The sequence below is a fragment of the Protomyctophum parallelum genome, assembly GCF_964188405.1.
Source record: "Protomyctophum parallelum genome assembly, chromosome: 15".
NCBI lineage: Eukaryota > Metazoa > Chordata > Actinopteri > Myctophiformes > Myctophidae > Protomyctophum > Protomyctophum parallelum.
The window spans coordinates 47,627,193-47,644,590 of record NC_139710.1 but is presented as its reverse complement, the minus strand read 5'-3'; the positions used below and the strand labels follow the sequence as shown (position 1 = coordinate 47,644,590).

Here is a 17,398-nt window from a genome sequence, read left to right as displayed (position 1 = left end):
GACCAGAAGTAGGGATAAAACATACCACCACCGGCTATTTCAGAAATATGTACTGTATGTGTGTCACATTATGTCACAGGTCACATGGGCAGGTGATGTGGATTGAGACGCACTCAGAGTCGATCTGTAAATAAGTGGAGAAAACATGTATAAAACAATTTAATACTCAGTTTAAATGCAAATGCTACCGGGTCGGGTAGCAAATGCTACCCTGGGACTCTAAATGACGCCCCTGCTCTTCATTGCATGCTCGTGTCCCCATTTCTGACCTCCACAAGGCTTCATCCCTCCCAGTCGGTGCTTTTGTCCTTCAGGACTGTGTATGTGTGGGGGGGAGACACACAGGATGCATGCATATTTAACTGTTCAAAAGAAAGATGAGGTTCACATTCGAAGGCAAAGACATTGTGGGAGATAGCGAGACCTGACACGCAGTTCATCATGTATTATGGAGCATGCATTATAGAAATACATATAGATGAAACATGTATATTTATAAACCCTATTCTACTTAGTCTCTTATGTCTTTATGGACCGTAGCAGACAAGGAGACAATCCATTTACAATGTGCCACATTGAACGGCAGAAAGCCTCCATTCTTTCTTGCATCATACACTTTTGTATACAAAATCTATCACTGATCTGCAAGCTGATCTCCATGTTCTGCAAGATCTATAGAGCATGCTATTTTCGCTCAATGTTTGCCTATTTTTGCCAAATGTATTGCTATTATGACACGCCCTAATAGGGACGCTAGGCTTTAAGTGGTTAAAAAGAACACGATTGACACTGGTACGGTGGCTTGAGCTAAACTCACTACACTTCATCGGTTGAATTGTCTGTTTGCAGGTGTGAAAAGTGTGTAGCTCTGAGTGATGCATTGATAGTTTAAATCTGGGCTGGAGTATATGGTAGAATGTGACTTATCGGGTGTACTCCTTTTTTGGAGGAACCCTGGTTTCATACAAACCTAGAACCTCTATTAACCGTTTCAGAGTAATGTCTTTCCGGCACCCCAGAGCTTCTATTTGAATGGAATCCCAGCACTGATTGTTGTGTTAAGAATGTTTTCAGACTGCACGGCAGCTATCGGAGAGATAGAGAGGTAGAAGAGACAGGCAGTGGGACAGCAGAGATTGAGATGGTGTAGGAGAGAGAGATATCAGGACAGCTGACAGGCAGACGGTGGAGGAGGAGAGCGACCGTAGGACAGCTGAGATTGAGAGTGTAGGAGAGACAGAGCTAAGCGAGAGACAGTGTATAGAAGAGACAGACATTAGGAGAGCTGAGGTTGAGACAGTGTAGAAGAGACACTGTAGGAGATGCAGGCAGAAAGCTGAGAGATATACTGATAGCTTAATTTTCTCTAAATACCGGACCATACAGATATTATTTAATTACCTCAATAAACAGAAGAAACTTCTTATAAAAATATATATATTTGGGTTTATTCCAGAGAAGTGATCTTGGAAATGCTTAGAGTGAGGTTCCAGATATATTATTCTGAAGTTTAAACAGAGATACAGAGTTTTATACACATATAGCGTGGGTTTACGCCATCATGTCAGCCTCAGCTGTGGCTCTATATTGCTTCGAGTTACATGGAAAACATGTTTGTGATGTCAGAACAGGCCAGCTCCATATATGGAGCCTGGGCAGGGCCTTGTTAAAACAAGCACTTGCTTAAGGCTTGCAGTAGCGCGCTGGTTGGATTAAAACCCAGGACAATTGTGATGGAGCTTTCATCCTTTAGCATTTCAAAGTCTGAGGGGGTTCTAGGGGGCTCTCAGCACAATGAGGAACAGTTTATAGTTTTAATAGCCTATATTTCACTAGGCCAATGAGAGAATGCATATGATGTTTCATCTAACAAAGATCTTCTCTTGTGGTTGCGAGGCCTCCTGGCACAAAGGTTCTGTGGTGGCTTAATATGTGTGAATCTGTCATGATATAACGATGTTTGAACTGCTTTAGAACAGCTGCTTTCTGCAGTGTTTCTGATGATGATGATGATGATGATGTGTGTACTGTGTAGGCAGGGTGGCAGATGGCTGATTTCAGCAGTCACACCTGGTCTGAGTCAAACCAATTGGACCCTAGAGCTAGGTGTGACTGCACACCTGTTGTGCATCTACTGTAAACAGGACGTATGGAGCTTGTCGATGCACTGCAGGATATATCTGGCATCAGCCACCTTAGACGTATTATACTAAATCCTATACAGCTTGTGCTTACAACCACGCCCCGCTTCTGTGGCCAACGCAGAATAAAGTATAGCTTTTGACCGCAACGGAGGCGCACAGTCTCAAACAAACGCACCACCGAGCGAGTTATAATGCCGAACGTTGCTAAGTTCGATTGAGACCGACTCAGTGCGGTTCAAATTGCGACCCGATAGGCACTGAGTAGTAAATCATCTTTTGGCGAGAGCGTTTTCCCCGACTGCCTCTCGAAGTGGCTACTGGCCGATCACAGCACGTCCTTGCACAAGTGCACTGGCCAATCACAGGGCATCACTGCACAAGTTGTATAGGTTTTGGAATGACGCACCTTAGACTGATGTTCTTTTAATCCAAGTCTTCCACTGTGTCTACAATGTCACAGCCTCGTTTCTCCAACTATGGGTTGGGGCCAAAACACGGGTCATAATCCTGTTTGTTTGGTCCAAGGAGATTTAGCATTGTTTTGCAATCAACCACGTTATTGGTTTTCATCACAATTGTACCGTATTCATAATGTTACGTCATATCGTTATTATCATGTTAATTTCATTGTGGAATCAGTCGCTGTTTATTCCGATGGGTCAAAGGTCAAGTCAACATTGGCAGGGGGCCGATGAATATGATTGGCCACATGTTTGAGGTGAAACATCCATCCCACTCATATTATTATTTACATACCCTCCCCCATTATTTACATACCCTCCCCCATTCCCTGTTTGGTTGCATTCGCTGCATGCATTGGGGAGTGACACACGCATGCACGCACGCATGCACACACACACACACACACACACACACACACACACACACACACACACACACACACACACACACACACACACACACACACACACACACACACACACACACCCCTATTGCCACACACAAATAGACACATGCACATACTAACACACACACGCACACTCCCATGATCCCGCCCGCTCCTCATCCAGAGTATTTCCTTTTAGATTGTTGTCCTTTTACTTTACTCCCCGTTCCCGCTGTTGTATTGAGCCTCATGTTGCGGTGTCGACCGTTGCAGTAAAATGGAGGTCAATCCTTCTGTTTCACTGAGCATTCCACCTGGGACTGCAAACACTTTGACTGACTGACACACATACCGTATCGTATCGTACGCATACATACAGTAGATACGCATATCGTTGGCGTTGGGCAGAAACCTCTCATCTCCAAATGAACGCTCCTACTCGACTATACTGTATCGACACACAAAAGCATCAAAAGTAGAAGATAGACACGCTCAAAACGTGGCGCGAAGCTATGTGTTTTGAGCTTGTGGATCTGCTACTTCTGATGCTTTTTCCTAAACCGTTTTGGACATGTAAGAGGTTTCCACCCAACAGACATGATATGCAGTGTATATACCTGTATATAATTAATTCATATATACACATACATATGTATGTATTCGTATACAGAAACACCCCCTGTGAGTCCCACCATAGTATAATATAGCATGGTATACTATTTTATAGCTACTATACTATACTATATTCTACCACACTGCAATACCACACTATAGTACTACATGGTCGATACAGTATACCACCATATTTTACTGTGAGACATGAGACACAAGACATGCTAGAGACGTTAGACTTAAAGTCGTGGTGAAATGGCTTAGATGCAGTGGTTGTTACTATGTTGTTGCTTGTTTAAAATAAGTAATACACTGGACGTCATCTTGAATGAGATGCAAAACTGAGTGGCTCTGTAATAAAAATTAGGTATGTTTCTAGGAATGTGAGCTATGGGAGAACGGGTGAATTAAATACAGATTAATTTGTATTCACAAGAATCTATCTTTATTTCAGGTTAAGTAGGTCCATATTAGAACCAACGGATATGCTCTAAAGGTGTGAAACACGTATTTTTCATTTCACCACGTCTTTAAGATATGTTAGACATTATACATAAAATACATGATATACAACCTAGATATTAGAAATGAGACATCCTTGATATTAGACATGGGACCTTTCCAGCCGTTATTATACCTGAGACATTAGACATGAAACGTGCTATAGACATTAGAGATAAGACGATAGACACAAAAGATACTCGACATTATACTGTACATGAGATACTTTAGACATTATGAGACATGCTAGAAAGCTTTACGTGAATGCTTGTTAATGTGTGTACGCTATCATTATGGTCTATTTTAGGATAGGAAAAGTGGTAGAGAACAGCCCGAACTGAAACCCCCTTTTAGGTCCATCCCCACGACCTCCGACCTCAAACGACGTAGGGCCTCTGGAGACACAACGGTAAGGAGATGAAGAAGATACACTCCTCACCTCTCCTCCTGTTCCTTCTATTCCTCTATGCCATACCAGCTTCTATCTATCTATTTCTCTATCGCTTCTGAGTCCTCTGTCTGTCCCATCCCTTTTCCATCCCTCTCTTTTCTCTTCTCACCTGTCTCTTCATTTTCTTACTCCGTTTCCTGTCTCTCCTCCCCTCTTCCTTTGCTCACCTCTGACCTCTCGCTCTCCTTCCTCCCCTTTCCCATCATCTCTCCTCTCCGCTGTCTCCTCGCTGAGTCATCTCTCAGGTGGACCGAGAAAAATAATAAAATAAAAAAAGATGAGAGATGATAAATTGCACATGGAGGTTTTAGGGTCAAACTGTGCAGTTGTTTATCTCCTGTGGACATGCTGCTATTCCTCAAATCTGTCCTTTCTGCTCGTTTTTTTGTCTTTTGTTTTGAGTTGTGGTTTTTGTCTGTCTCCTGTCCACGTTCAGGGTGTCTGTCACTCCCTCTCCCTCGTCTGTCCTCGTTATCCCATCCTCGCTGTCACTTCCTGTCACTTCCTGTCACTCCCTGTCACTTCCCACCGCTGACCTTCAGCTGGCGAGGCTGGGTGTTGTGTGTGTGTGTGTGGAATACAAAGATAACAAACATTTATTAAAATAAGTTTAATGCTTCTGATTACCTCACTAGCTCATGTCTAACTAGAACAACCTTCTCTTCTCCATCTAACTAATTAGGAACACTTTCTCTTCTTTACCCGCAGGTCGTGCTCTGTGTTTTCTTCTCTAACTAATGTGTCGTCTGCAGGTTGTCTCAGGGGGAAAGGAGATGATGATGATATTAGCTGACCTTTGAAGGTCTTCTAATAGTGGTGCTTCCCAAAGCGGGGCCCTTGAAGGGACCCTCAGGGCTCCTTGAAGGGGTTCCAAATGGACCCTTGAGAGCGTGTCCTTTCGGTTGTACGCTCTCAGCGTTTTGGGGGTCCTTCATTTTAATTACAGAAGACTGAGACCCGCTGTTCTAAAACGCTAATACAGTAGCAACTTGAACACATTCACTTCTCTCTCTCTCTCTCCGGGAGGGGTTTGAGTCCCTCTGCTGTGTGTCAGACTCTGGGAGGATACAGAATCCCTCTGCACTGCAGCAGTCTGACTCTCTCTGGAATCTGGCTGTTTGTGTGTGTTTAAAATTAAACGTTTAGCCTACTTGCATGGAGGACAGTTTGGCTCAATGGACAAGAACACTTTTAAAACTGGTCTACTGGCGAAGGTTTATGCTTGTCCTATTGACCCTGAACACAACCTGATACAGTTGGCCTACTTTATCATTTAATGTTTGTCTCTGCAGGACAGACAGTGTTTTTTGAGTGTTGACAGCACAACTTGTTAGCACATTGTATTACTAAACAGTCTGGGGCTATTCTGCAAGTGTTCTTTTTTTGACACAAGGTGTCATTCCAACCAAACACCAAGCTGATTTCACTAATTAGTGAAATCTGCATGACATTTACATCTACATTTAGACATTTCCAGCCGTTATACCAGATACATTAGACATGATATTTTGCTAGACATCTCTTTATGAGGCTAATGTAAGGTACTGTTTGCTTGTTTTGTTTTATGTTTTTATTTGGGGACTGCGAATGAGAATTAGCATTTTTGCTAAATCCGGTGTATTTACATTGCATTTATGTAATGTCCATTAATATGCATTGTCCCGTCAAAATTATTAAATAAAAGTTTAAAAAAAAACGTTTTAACAAAGTATTATTAATAATAATAATAATAATAATAATAACAAAGACACTTTACATGGGGGGGGGGGGGGACAACAACAAAAGAAAAACATTTATTAGGAAAAAAAGAGGATAAGAGGCTAAGACTGAAGCTTTGATCGGTAAAAACAGTGGAATGATGAGGAAAAAGGTGTGGGTTTTGAGAGTGATTTTGAGAGTTGTCTGAAATGATATTACTAGTAGATGTTTCTGTCGGACACCGAGCTGAGGTGTGTGTGTGTGTGTGTGTGCGTGTGACCGTGTGTGTGCGTGTGCCTGCGCGTGCATGTTTTTAGGCCACGTTACTATACGGCTGAGTTCCCGAGGGACTCCAAATGGTGATGGACTTGGTGGGGGTGGTTTATCAGGACTTGATGTGTCGGGTTGGGATGGAAAGGAGGTGATGGGGAGGGGGAACTCTGACCCATTTTTCTTTGTGACCATCTATCTTTTTTCTTTTTTATATGACTGTTTCACTTTGAATGGTGTCTACTGTAGCTTCACACACACACACGCACACACACGCTCGCTCAGTGGCATAAAATGCATAAACTATATTACATTTTTTCCCCAGCTTGAGGGTTTGTATCAAAGCGAAACGAGAACGACATGGTGAGATTTACTAAATGTTCATTTGGGTGTCCGTGACAGATAGCAGATAGATAGATAGATATATACTTTTTTAATCCCGAATGAAATTTGTTGATCTAGGAACTTGAGCTTGCAGATCTGCTATTTTCACTATTATTTGAAACGGGACTCAAGTGGTTACCGTCATTCATAAGTACTTTTCCCCCGACCTAGAAATGTAGTGGGGTCAAAAGTAAAATGTTTATTTTAGAATATTTAGTGGAATGAAAGCCATCATTTTATGGCTTTCACTCCACTACATTTTAGGTAATGCAGAAGCCTCTTATCTCTCCACATTTTAACGTCTTGTGTTTTTCCCGTAAATGAAACAACCTACTTGATCTTATTACATCGTCACACAAAAGCATGAAAAGTAGCTGATCTGCAAACTCGAAACGCAAGCGCGAAGGGCTGCATTTTGAGCTTATTTGAATCCCGAAAAGTATAAACGTTTTGTTCATAGTGCGGTTTCCACCCGACAGACGGAGACGATATTATCAGAGCCATCTCACATGGGGTTCACACGTACAGTACGCCTCTAAATATATTTACTCAAGTGCTGTACTTTGAGTACAATTTTAAGGTATTTGTACTTTACTTGAGTATTTCCAATACTTTTACTTCTACTCCGCTACATCTCAGATCCAAATATTGTACTTTTACTCCACTACCTTTATTTAACAGCTTTAGTTACTAGTTATTTAATAGCTTTTGATTATTATTACAAAACATACTTTGCCCACTTCAACCCTATATACATTTTGGCCAATTGAAAATAGTCAATCTGCTATTTTCAATAGATTTTTAAACTTGAGAAAACTTGAAATGAGACATTCTGCATAAACAGTACTTTATACTTTTGGTACTATTTTGATACCAATACTTTTACGCAAAGTCAATTTTGAATTCAAGGACTTTTACTCGTAAAAGTATTTCTGTACTGCTGTATTGATACTTTTACTCAAGTACAAAATGTGAGTACTCTTTCCACCACTGCTGGTACCCATTCATTCTGATCACGTGCACCATGCAGACCCCCCTCCCCCCCTTACAAACGGATGAGTTATGCTGTTAAAATGATTAGAAGGAACCACACAGACAGTCACAGCTCCCATCTGTAGCTTCGCTGTGGTGGACATTTTGCCTCTTCCTTAGTAAGCTAAGGGTCTTTCGCAAAAACCCTTCATAAAATGGCCACCGTTTCCTACAGCAGCCATGATGAGCGAGGCCGGGCATGGCATCCATCGATCTGCAGGACATTTAAGATGCGGGCTTCACGAACAGTTTCCGAATGGTGGTGGGGAAATAGGTAGTGCAGTCATCACATGCACAGACTGTTAGGAATATTGTCTCTATCGTAATACTTTCTGAGGCAGATAGATAGATAGATAGATAGATAGATAGATAGATAGATAGATAGATAGATAGATAGATAGATAGATAGATAGATAGATAGATAGATAGATTATGCAGATGGTTGGATGATGTCCTCAGGTGTTGATCTCTTGGTGACATCATCACCAGGTTAAAACCTTTCCGGTGACATCATCAGCGAGGAGCTGTTGGTTAATCAGCCTGGCATCGCCACGGCGACACCAGCAGCTCACACGCCACACTGCTGGGTGAGCCGTTGGTTGCTAGGCAACAGCAGCTCAGCGCTGAGAGGAGGTCAGCTGTCTGTGAGGAGAACTTCAACACATACACATTGTCGCTGTGGGCGGAAACCTCGTATCTCATTATCATTATATATAATTTAAAATACATTTAAAATGTGAGCTATTTGAATTTGTAAATCTGGTAATTTCACTACTTCAGTAGTATACTATTGTATGATGATGAAGAAGTAGGGCATTCATTTACAAAAACAATGTAAAACGTTGAAATGTGCAGATACAAGGTTTATTATGCCTGATATGAATAAAGATTCTATAGTCACATGGTTCAGTATTAGACCATTTTAATTCCACCCAATATTCAATTTGTCTCTATACGGCCAAGTCTCACAGTTGAGCACACACAGACAAAAACACACAGACACTCCTTGACGTTGGCTATGGAATCTCTCTGTCTCGCTCCAGTATTAGTTTGACTTCCACCACTCTGAATCTGAGCTTGGTATTTGGCCCTACTACACGTTGGGGGGGGGGGGGGGGAGGGGTATTAAGAGGATGATGATGATGAAGATTATGTCATTGACGTGTGTGTGTGTGTGTGTATTTCTCTCTCCATCTCTTCCCACAGCCCTACCCCACTGACATCACGGGCCAGCTCAACCTATCGGATCCGTCCGTCAGCACCGTGGTCTGAGTGGCAGCGCACGGTGGACGGATAGAAGGAGAGAAGACCAAAGGAACGATGGAGAGACTGGGGGGGGGGGAGAGAGAGAGAGAGAGAGACATAGAGAGGATTCTGATAATGAGCCAGAGTTTCTGGTATACCATTGCTGCTAGATTTCCTGAGCCACACAAACAAACATACAGTAGTACATGCACATTCATTATGGAAACATGCACAGCACACACACACACACACACACGCTGTATTGTGTCTCTCTGGCTGACAGTCTGTCAGTTTTAATATATATTTTTCAAACTCTTGTTTTTTTGTTTTAACAACTTTATTATTCTGAGTGGTTTTCTCTCCATCGCATTTACAGAGAAGCCCTGAGCTCTGATGATAGTCTGTAGATCAGATGTTTGTGATGTCACAGTCTTTTTACTACCTCTACACACCCAGTGGTTCGCCAGTTTGCCCCCCGGGACCCAAGCTAGTGAAAATAACAGATATACAAGCGCACAACACGTCGCTTCGCGCCACGTTGCGAGCTTGTAGGTCGTCTATTTACACTATTCTTCTTAATTGTTATTATTTTTTATTCATGGTATTTCTTAATTGTTTTATAAAAGTATTATAAATTTTTTCATACAAAACAATCTTTTGAAATTGACATGCATGTTTTTAAGATGTAGGGGAAATTGGATTGTTACTCGAGTCGTGACCCATAAAAATTGGTCCATGACCCACAAATGGGTCCCGACCCACTGTTTGGGAAACGGTGCACTATACACTACACCCCGAACGCAAACCTGACGTCCAATCAAACCGTCTGCTGCAAGCAGGAAGGAATCAGCCTATAGCCACAATTCCCTGGGAAACGTAGTTTTTAAATTGGACTCAAGCAGCTGTGATTGACTTTCGGCCATACACAAAAGCAGTAATCTGCTTGAGGATGGTCGTTACCATGGCGATATATGCCATGGAGTGTACTGTCAGCTGTAATGAAGTACTACGCTCACAGTGAAGAATGACCTTAATGCCAGTAATCACCAACGCACGCACACGCGTGCACACACACACACACACACACACACACACACACACACACACTGATTATAATAGAAAAATGACCAATAGAAACCAGGCATTTACTCCCTGGTATGCCGCAAGAGTTGGCATTGTCATGGCAACTGGTAAAGCACAGCACAGTTGTGTTTTATAGGAATGCGCATCAAAGTGTACGTGTGTCGACTCATAGGAGTTGGGAGGTTTTATCGTGTGTGTGTGTGTGTGTGTGTGTGTGTGTGTGTGTGTGTGTGTGTGTGTGTGTGTGTGTGTGTGTGTGTGTGTGTGTGTGTGTGTGTGTGTGTGTGTGTGTGTGTGTGTGTGTTGACTTTGTATCTACGAGACTACGACCACGTGCTTCCTCGGTTCCCTCTATGTCGGATGCACTCAGAGGTCATTAGAGGTTGTGCCGTTATTGGATGTGGCTTAGCCTAAAAACAGACTATGTAACTTATATTATATCATATATTTATGTACATTAATTGAGTAAAATCTGGAAGTAGGCTATAAATGATCCCACTCTCCGCTTAGAGCCACTAGTGTCTATTAAATAAATCTAGTTTAGTTGGTCCGTTCTAGTTTAATTAATCTTTGTCTAATTCGTCTAATGCACTATAGTCTAGTTTATTGTCACCTCACATGTTTTCATCAAATATTCAGCTATAGTCATACTTCTAACATGTTTGTACAGCCATGAGTCACTTCAGTAATAATAAGCGAGAGACTGTGATTATACAACGGCTATGGGTGTTGTTATACGGGCGCCACCAAGCAGAGTGCCTTACATGGAGACTGGCCGTTGTTCCGGCGGCCCGTTGTCCCGGATGCAAACGTTCATCGCTGTGAAAGCAGAGGTTTCGGAACAATGGGCCGTCGGACCAATGGCAAGATACCCCCTTAAACACCCATATCCGTGGTATGATGCATAACATGCCACAAAACCTTCAGTGTATTATAGCTTTTATAACACGTTTTTCAGCCATGTAGCAACAAGATTCAATCACTATTTTAACCAAAACATTGTTGCTGACCAAAACCTTTCACGCATTATACTGTAGTAGCACTAGTTCATGTGATTATTCATGAAAACTTCTCTTGCTGTGATACTCTAGCACAGACTGTAAGTTCTTTGTAATAATAGACACCATTTTAATATTTCTGTGTAAAGATGAATCTGTTTAGCACCCAGGTCACTGCCAACACTGTGTACAGTATTAACGCTAGGTGTCCGATGGATACTCAGACTTCTGTCTTAAAATCCAACGCTATACCCATACATTCATCAAAGAAATGTAATAACCAGCAATGGCTCATGGCAACTGTAGAGATGATGATTTATTGTATTGTCTGTTGATGCCACTGCCGCTTTCGTTGTGACGTTAATTAAGAGATTTTCAAGCATGGCTAATGCCAGTGTACCCGATGTTATTGACTAGCTAGCTAACCGTTGTACCGCTGTACAGTATTGTAAATGGCGATGTCATCACGTCGTGGTAGATTATTCAGATGATGTGAGAGACGTGCGTTACACAGAGTTCAGCAAACCTGTCTTTACCCAGACACATCTCAGAGGACACCGTATAGATCAGTGGTTCCCAGTGGCGTGCACAGATAGACACTAGGGGGTGCTAGAGCACCCCCTGCCCTTTTTGGCAATGTGCACACACCATGTGTGTGGACCATGGTGACATTGATCAAATCTTGATAAAAAAAAACGCTTCTACTATATTATTTAGGCCCAGTCAGTGTCAGTGGTTCTTCGATAAATAAATAAATAGCAGACCTACAAGCTCGTAGCGCGCCACTCGGTGGCGCGCTATGAGCTTGTAGATCTGCTATTTTTCAATAGCTAACGCACCAAAATGGGTTCCCAACTTCCCGCCCCAAAATGCGCTGCACAAGGTGCCCTTTTTTTCCACTTGAGCACCTGCCCCTCTAAATGTCTGTGCACGCCACTGGTGGTTCCTAAACCTTTTAGCCCGTGACTCCAAAAGATAAATTCGATGGTCCCTATTTTTGTACGTGCCTTACCCTAAAGTTCTAACTATTTTGAACAACATAAAAATAAATAAAAAATAGCCGATCTACATCAACACGTTGTGAGCTTGTAGTTTGGCTATTTGAATTATTTAAACTGTTTTTTTTAAATAGTAAAAGAAATAAAAGGAAAATAAGTTTAGGGATAAGGGTGGGGGTAAGGCACGTACGAAAATAGGGACCGATGTCTCCCCGGGACCCAAACTAGTGAAAGTGGCTAATCATGGGCCGTCGGACGAATAGGTAGCCCCCCCACCCACATGATCCTCATGGTTGTCACTGTGCATTTATACAGTGTATAAATGTATCTGCCCCTGTTCAATACTGCCATACTGATACCAACTGCTAGAATACAGTACAGTATATTCTATGATGTCTTATTTCCAGGTTGACCCGATCTCTGTGTGCGGTATGACTCTGGTATCTTGCAACTATTCAAACCAGTTATTTGAATTGATTTGCCGCAGGTTTCAGAGCGGAATTATTTATTCGTTTTACGATGTCTTCAGAGGCGCCATGGCCATTCTTTATGACTTTAACTTTAACATAAAATCTATTCTTAGAGAATAGAACTAAACCCCGATACCATCTAACTAATGGTACTTAACTGACCATCGGTCATCATGGCTGGTGTTGGTGCCCTGTGATGTCATACTTTTATGGAGTACAACAGATAGTGACATCACTTGGCACCATAACCACTGCCAATGAACAGATGACCGGTTCAGTAACCTGCTTTTCACTTACAGGCTTGTCAGGCTTCACACAAGGTTACATTTTAAATGTATTTTAGGGGGTGGGGGAGGCAGCAGCTAAGAAGACCATGTGTCTCATGGTGGGAACTATATCAATATTTAGTTATAAGTATAGAGCTCAAGGGCAACGAAAGGTACAGTAGTTGACACCTAACATACTGTAAATGAGAGCCGTTCAAGAATAACACGGGGGTTTGTCTAAACATAAACATATTTAATCACTGTGTAAGGGCCTGTTGCGCTTTATAATATATTTACACATAAAATAGTTCTAATATAGTTACACAAAATAGTTACAGGGTTATAATATAAGACTTTATCTTAATGATGTCATTGCGATGGTTCTATTGTGAGGTCACAGAATGACTATATTGCTGTGGTAACATTCATTCAGTGATGCGTTTCCTGCAGGATGTTGTGTTGTTGCTTTGGTTACGGAATCATTTGGGCCTGGCATACACACGCACGCACGCACAAACACACCAGTGTAGGCCTGCGCCGCCATATTGTTGTGAAGTGGTTCCTCTGTGCGTGAACGTCCGCTGTATCGTTTAAAATATTTTTTATTTATTTTTATTTTCTACTGTTCTATGAAGTCCTCTGTTTTATTGTAGATGAGATAAGCTCCTTGTATTTCACTGAGCTTTATATTTAGACTGAGGTACATTCTACCTTCAGATAGAATAATACTGTCTGCTACCTAGAAACGCTATACTATGTATTTTTGTTAGTGGAAATTATATTGTTGATTTATGTCTGAGATGTTTTAGCTGGCTGTAAAATTGAGTGACTGCTTGGCTGCCAACCAAGCAGGGATGGGAAACAAACCAGGATTAATCATGACTGGCACTGAAAGATGCCATGATCATCATTGCAGGTCCAGCAACGTTACTTGAATGTAAAGGCTATAGTGCAGGGAAGCAGAACCATCATCACTGACTGAGGGGGGAAATAGACCTGTCACTGCACAATACAACTTAAAGCAGAACCACTGTAAAGCTCCATTTGGAGGAGAACCATCCCATGAAACCCATTTAGACCAGAACCATATAGAGGTAGCAGCCCCCAGGAACTCATCCTGAGAGGAATGTGAATCAGAACCTTATCTGTAGAGATAAACACAGGCATATAATAATAATAATACACTTTATTTATACGTGCATATTAACACGTGTTTATATGCACATACATATGGTGAGGTGACTGTACTTATACAGTCTGTGATAATGCAATCTGAGAATCCCATCGTCAAATATTCGGGAAAACAGCGCCTCCCCTGTTGTTCCTCAGAGGCAACAGTCTGTCTTGAGAGACTAGTGATAATGTGACAGTCAATGGAGACATTTTGACATTCATTTGATCAACAATGGGCCTGCATTTGACCTTGAGGCTGATTTACACAACATGTATACAGATGTGTGAATTCAAGCGTTGCAGTAGAATAATTGCAGGACTGGGAAAAGTCATATTTTCCCCTTCATGTCTTTCTTTCACACAGAGCTATAATAACTGATGTTTCTTGATTTCTTTCTTTCACACAGCTATAATAACTGATGTTTCTTGTTTTGCTCCGGTTCACTGTAACATGATGATGTATAGCTCTGATATATTATACAACCATTGGTGTTGTGATAGATTGATGTTATTTATCTTCTTCCAGGGCTGTGGAACAGAAGCTAGTATGTAGTGGCAGGAATCTTCAGTTTTGTTGTGAAAAGTACAAAGGTCCTGTTCAGTTGTTAGACACTGAATAAACTCAGGATGATGCAGAACAAAACATAATGTAAAAGAATCATGGAAGGAAAACTGAACCAATCAGTACAAATACGACAGCAATGCTGAGGTTACGTTAGCCCTTATCAAAAATGACCTCTGTGCTGTGTATTCTAATGTGACTACAAAGACTTCGGCCCCAAACGTGACTAAATGACATGGGAGCTTAACCACTTTCAACCTCTGTCCCTATTTTGGGCATAGGTTAAAGGGACACTTCACCCTTTTTGCAAAAAAATATATGTTAATAACGTTTAGAAGCTTTAGAACACTTTCCTGGGGGTCTTTATGTGTGTAATATGTGGTTTTAGATATTTTAGATTGTAGCAGTGAGCCTGTTGTCTCTGATGTCATGGACACTGGGCTCACTTCCTTCCTGGACTACATGTTGTCTCAGTAAGACAGCTCTCCCCCTATCCACAAGGAGGAGCAGTGCAACAAATAATTATGGGAATTGTAGTCCAGGAAGGTAGTGAGACCAGTGTCCATGACATCAGAGACAACAGGCTCACTGCTACAATCTAAAATAACTAAAACCACATATTACACACATAAATACCCCCAGGAAAGTGATCTAAAGCTTCTAAATGTCATTAACATATATTTTTTTGCAAAAAGGGTGAAGTGTCCCTTTAAGATTTTCAAAGATTTTCAAAAAAGGTTTGTGTTTTTTTTCGTTTTTTTTTTTAAGATAGCATATCTACAAACTCATGACACACCGCCATGCGACATGATGTTTGCTTTGCGAGCTTGTAGATTCAGCATTTTTTGAAAATATTTGGATGTTTCCACATGCCTGAATGTTTTTCTAAAAGTGGTAAATGATCAGTTTGTGGATGTTTCTCCCGTTGTTTTGTAACTGCACCTGAAGCCACTCGTATTGGAGACGTACGGGTCTCCATTGTGAACACTGTGTACCACTGTCTGCTTGTCAATCACTTGCAAACACAGCTCTATGGTGTGAATTATAATTATTATAATAATAACAGTAATAATGATAAATGATAAATATTATTTCATAATGAGTTACTCTGATAATCATTTGTAACAGAAATCAGTTGTATTATTATTGTGCAAATAAAATATCTATGATACATATCAAAAAACTGACGAGGGAATGCAGCCTGTGGTTATTGAATGTATTGGTTATTAATGATAGCCGTTTATTGACGCGTCAGGACTGACAGAATCTGGTGTCGAATGTAAGAATGTACAGCTACAGTATATGTGTTTTGGATACAGATTGACAATGTGTGACAGTGTGTGTGTGTGGCTGGCTGGCTGGCTGCATTAATTCTAGAAGGGTAGCCATGGGAACCCTGCATGCAGCTAGAGAGCTCCTTTGATCCCTGAGCCCACAATGGGAGGGGCCAGGTCCAAGAGGTGTGGCTATTGGTGGCTGTCCAGGTTTCTGCTCCACCTCCACAAGATGAACCTATAAAAGAAAGGTAAACAAAAAAAAAGAATGAACTTACTTCACACAGACAGAACTGAACACTGCTTGCTGATGTGAGGTAAGTCACTGGTTTCACTTATTATAGTTAAATTCTGTATCTGTAGAACACAATCAGACAAACAAATCCTCTCCTCTCCTTCAATCTCCTCTCCTCCACCTCCCCCTAATTCTCTCCTTGTCTACTCCTCTCCTCTCTTCTTCTTGGTGGTTGTCTCGGTAGCTTTGAAGTACTTGAGCTCGTTGCTTTGACTACTTGTAGACGATGGGACCCAGCCCATAATAATCTCAAGGGACACTCGGAGGATAGATTAAATCTAAATGCTGTAAATCAGGAATATATTTGCAGTGTTTTTCAACCTTTTTCATATCAAGGCCCATTATTTTTTTCCGGCATTTGAGCCACGGACCACCATTCGATGAGGTTTAGCCTTGCAGACCCAAAACGAAAGAATCGTTGGATAAGATTTTGTCCACAATTCCATGCTGATGCAGTGATGCTGTATTGATTAATGTAATTGACCATAGGAGAGACAACAGGCTAACTTTGATAAAAATAACTATTTTACACTCTTAAGTAATACAACAATTTAACTCTTGAGAGCATACTAGATACTACTACTACTACTAGGATGACTACTACTACTACTACTGATGATATTGATACTACCAGATTATCTAAATAATTCAATGAACACCAACATTAACAATCAACCAATAGTAAGAAGTACAAGGTCACGGTCATGGATCATATCCTGTATACATTACAAGCAAACAATAGTGAGGAATACATGGTGGTGGACCAGTCTGTAACGATAGCTGTTGAACCGTCCGTGGTCACTCCACCACTGCAAGCTTTGACTATAGTTGCACAGATGGTTTTAAATGTTACAGAACTGTACACCATAATAATACAAACGAAATATGAAAAACCTATAGTTACCATAGTAGTAAAACAGCCTTATTATAATTACTAGCTTACTTATAGTTGGCCTAAGGCTGCACTACAGTATGTAACTTCCCTTCTACCCTGGATTTGAACACTGTTTCCTGTGCCAGTGCTGACACTTTAACCATTGAGCTAATAGAGCCAGCTAGACCGCTTGCTCTGGGGATAAATTGAATCTTGACCAT

At 41.3% G+C, this 17,398-nt stretch overlaps 1 protein-coding gene across 1 annotated transcript in view; it reads left to right on the top strand.

Annotated features, from left to right (window-relative positions):
* The window catches only part of grin1b (glutamate receptor, ionotropic, N-methyl D-aspartate 1b), a gene marked incomplete at both ends in the record, with an annotated part of 53,384 nt that extends 44,173 nt beyond the window's left edge, over positions 1 to 9,211 (top strand). The window contains 2 exons of the mRNA XM_083783531.1: positions 4,412 to 4,513; positions 9,146 to 9,211. Of these exons, the coding sequence (XP_083639657.1) occupies positions 4,412 to 4,513; positions 9,146 to 9,211 (168 nt within the window). The remainder of the gene's footprint in view (positions 1 to 4,411; positions 4,514 to 9,145) is intronic.
* Positions 9,212 to 17,398: the final 8,187 nt, after the last annotated feature.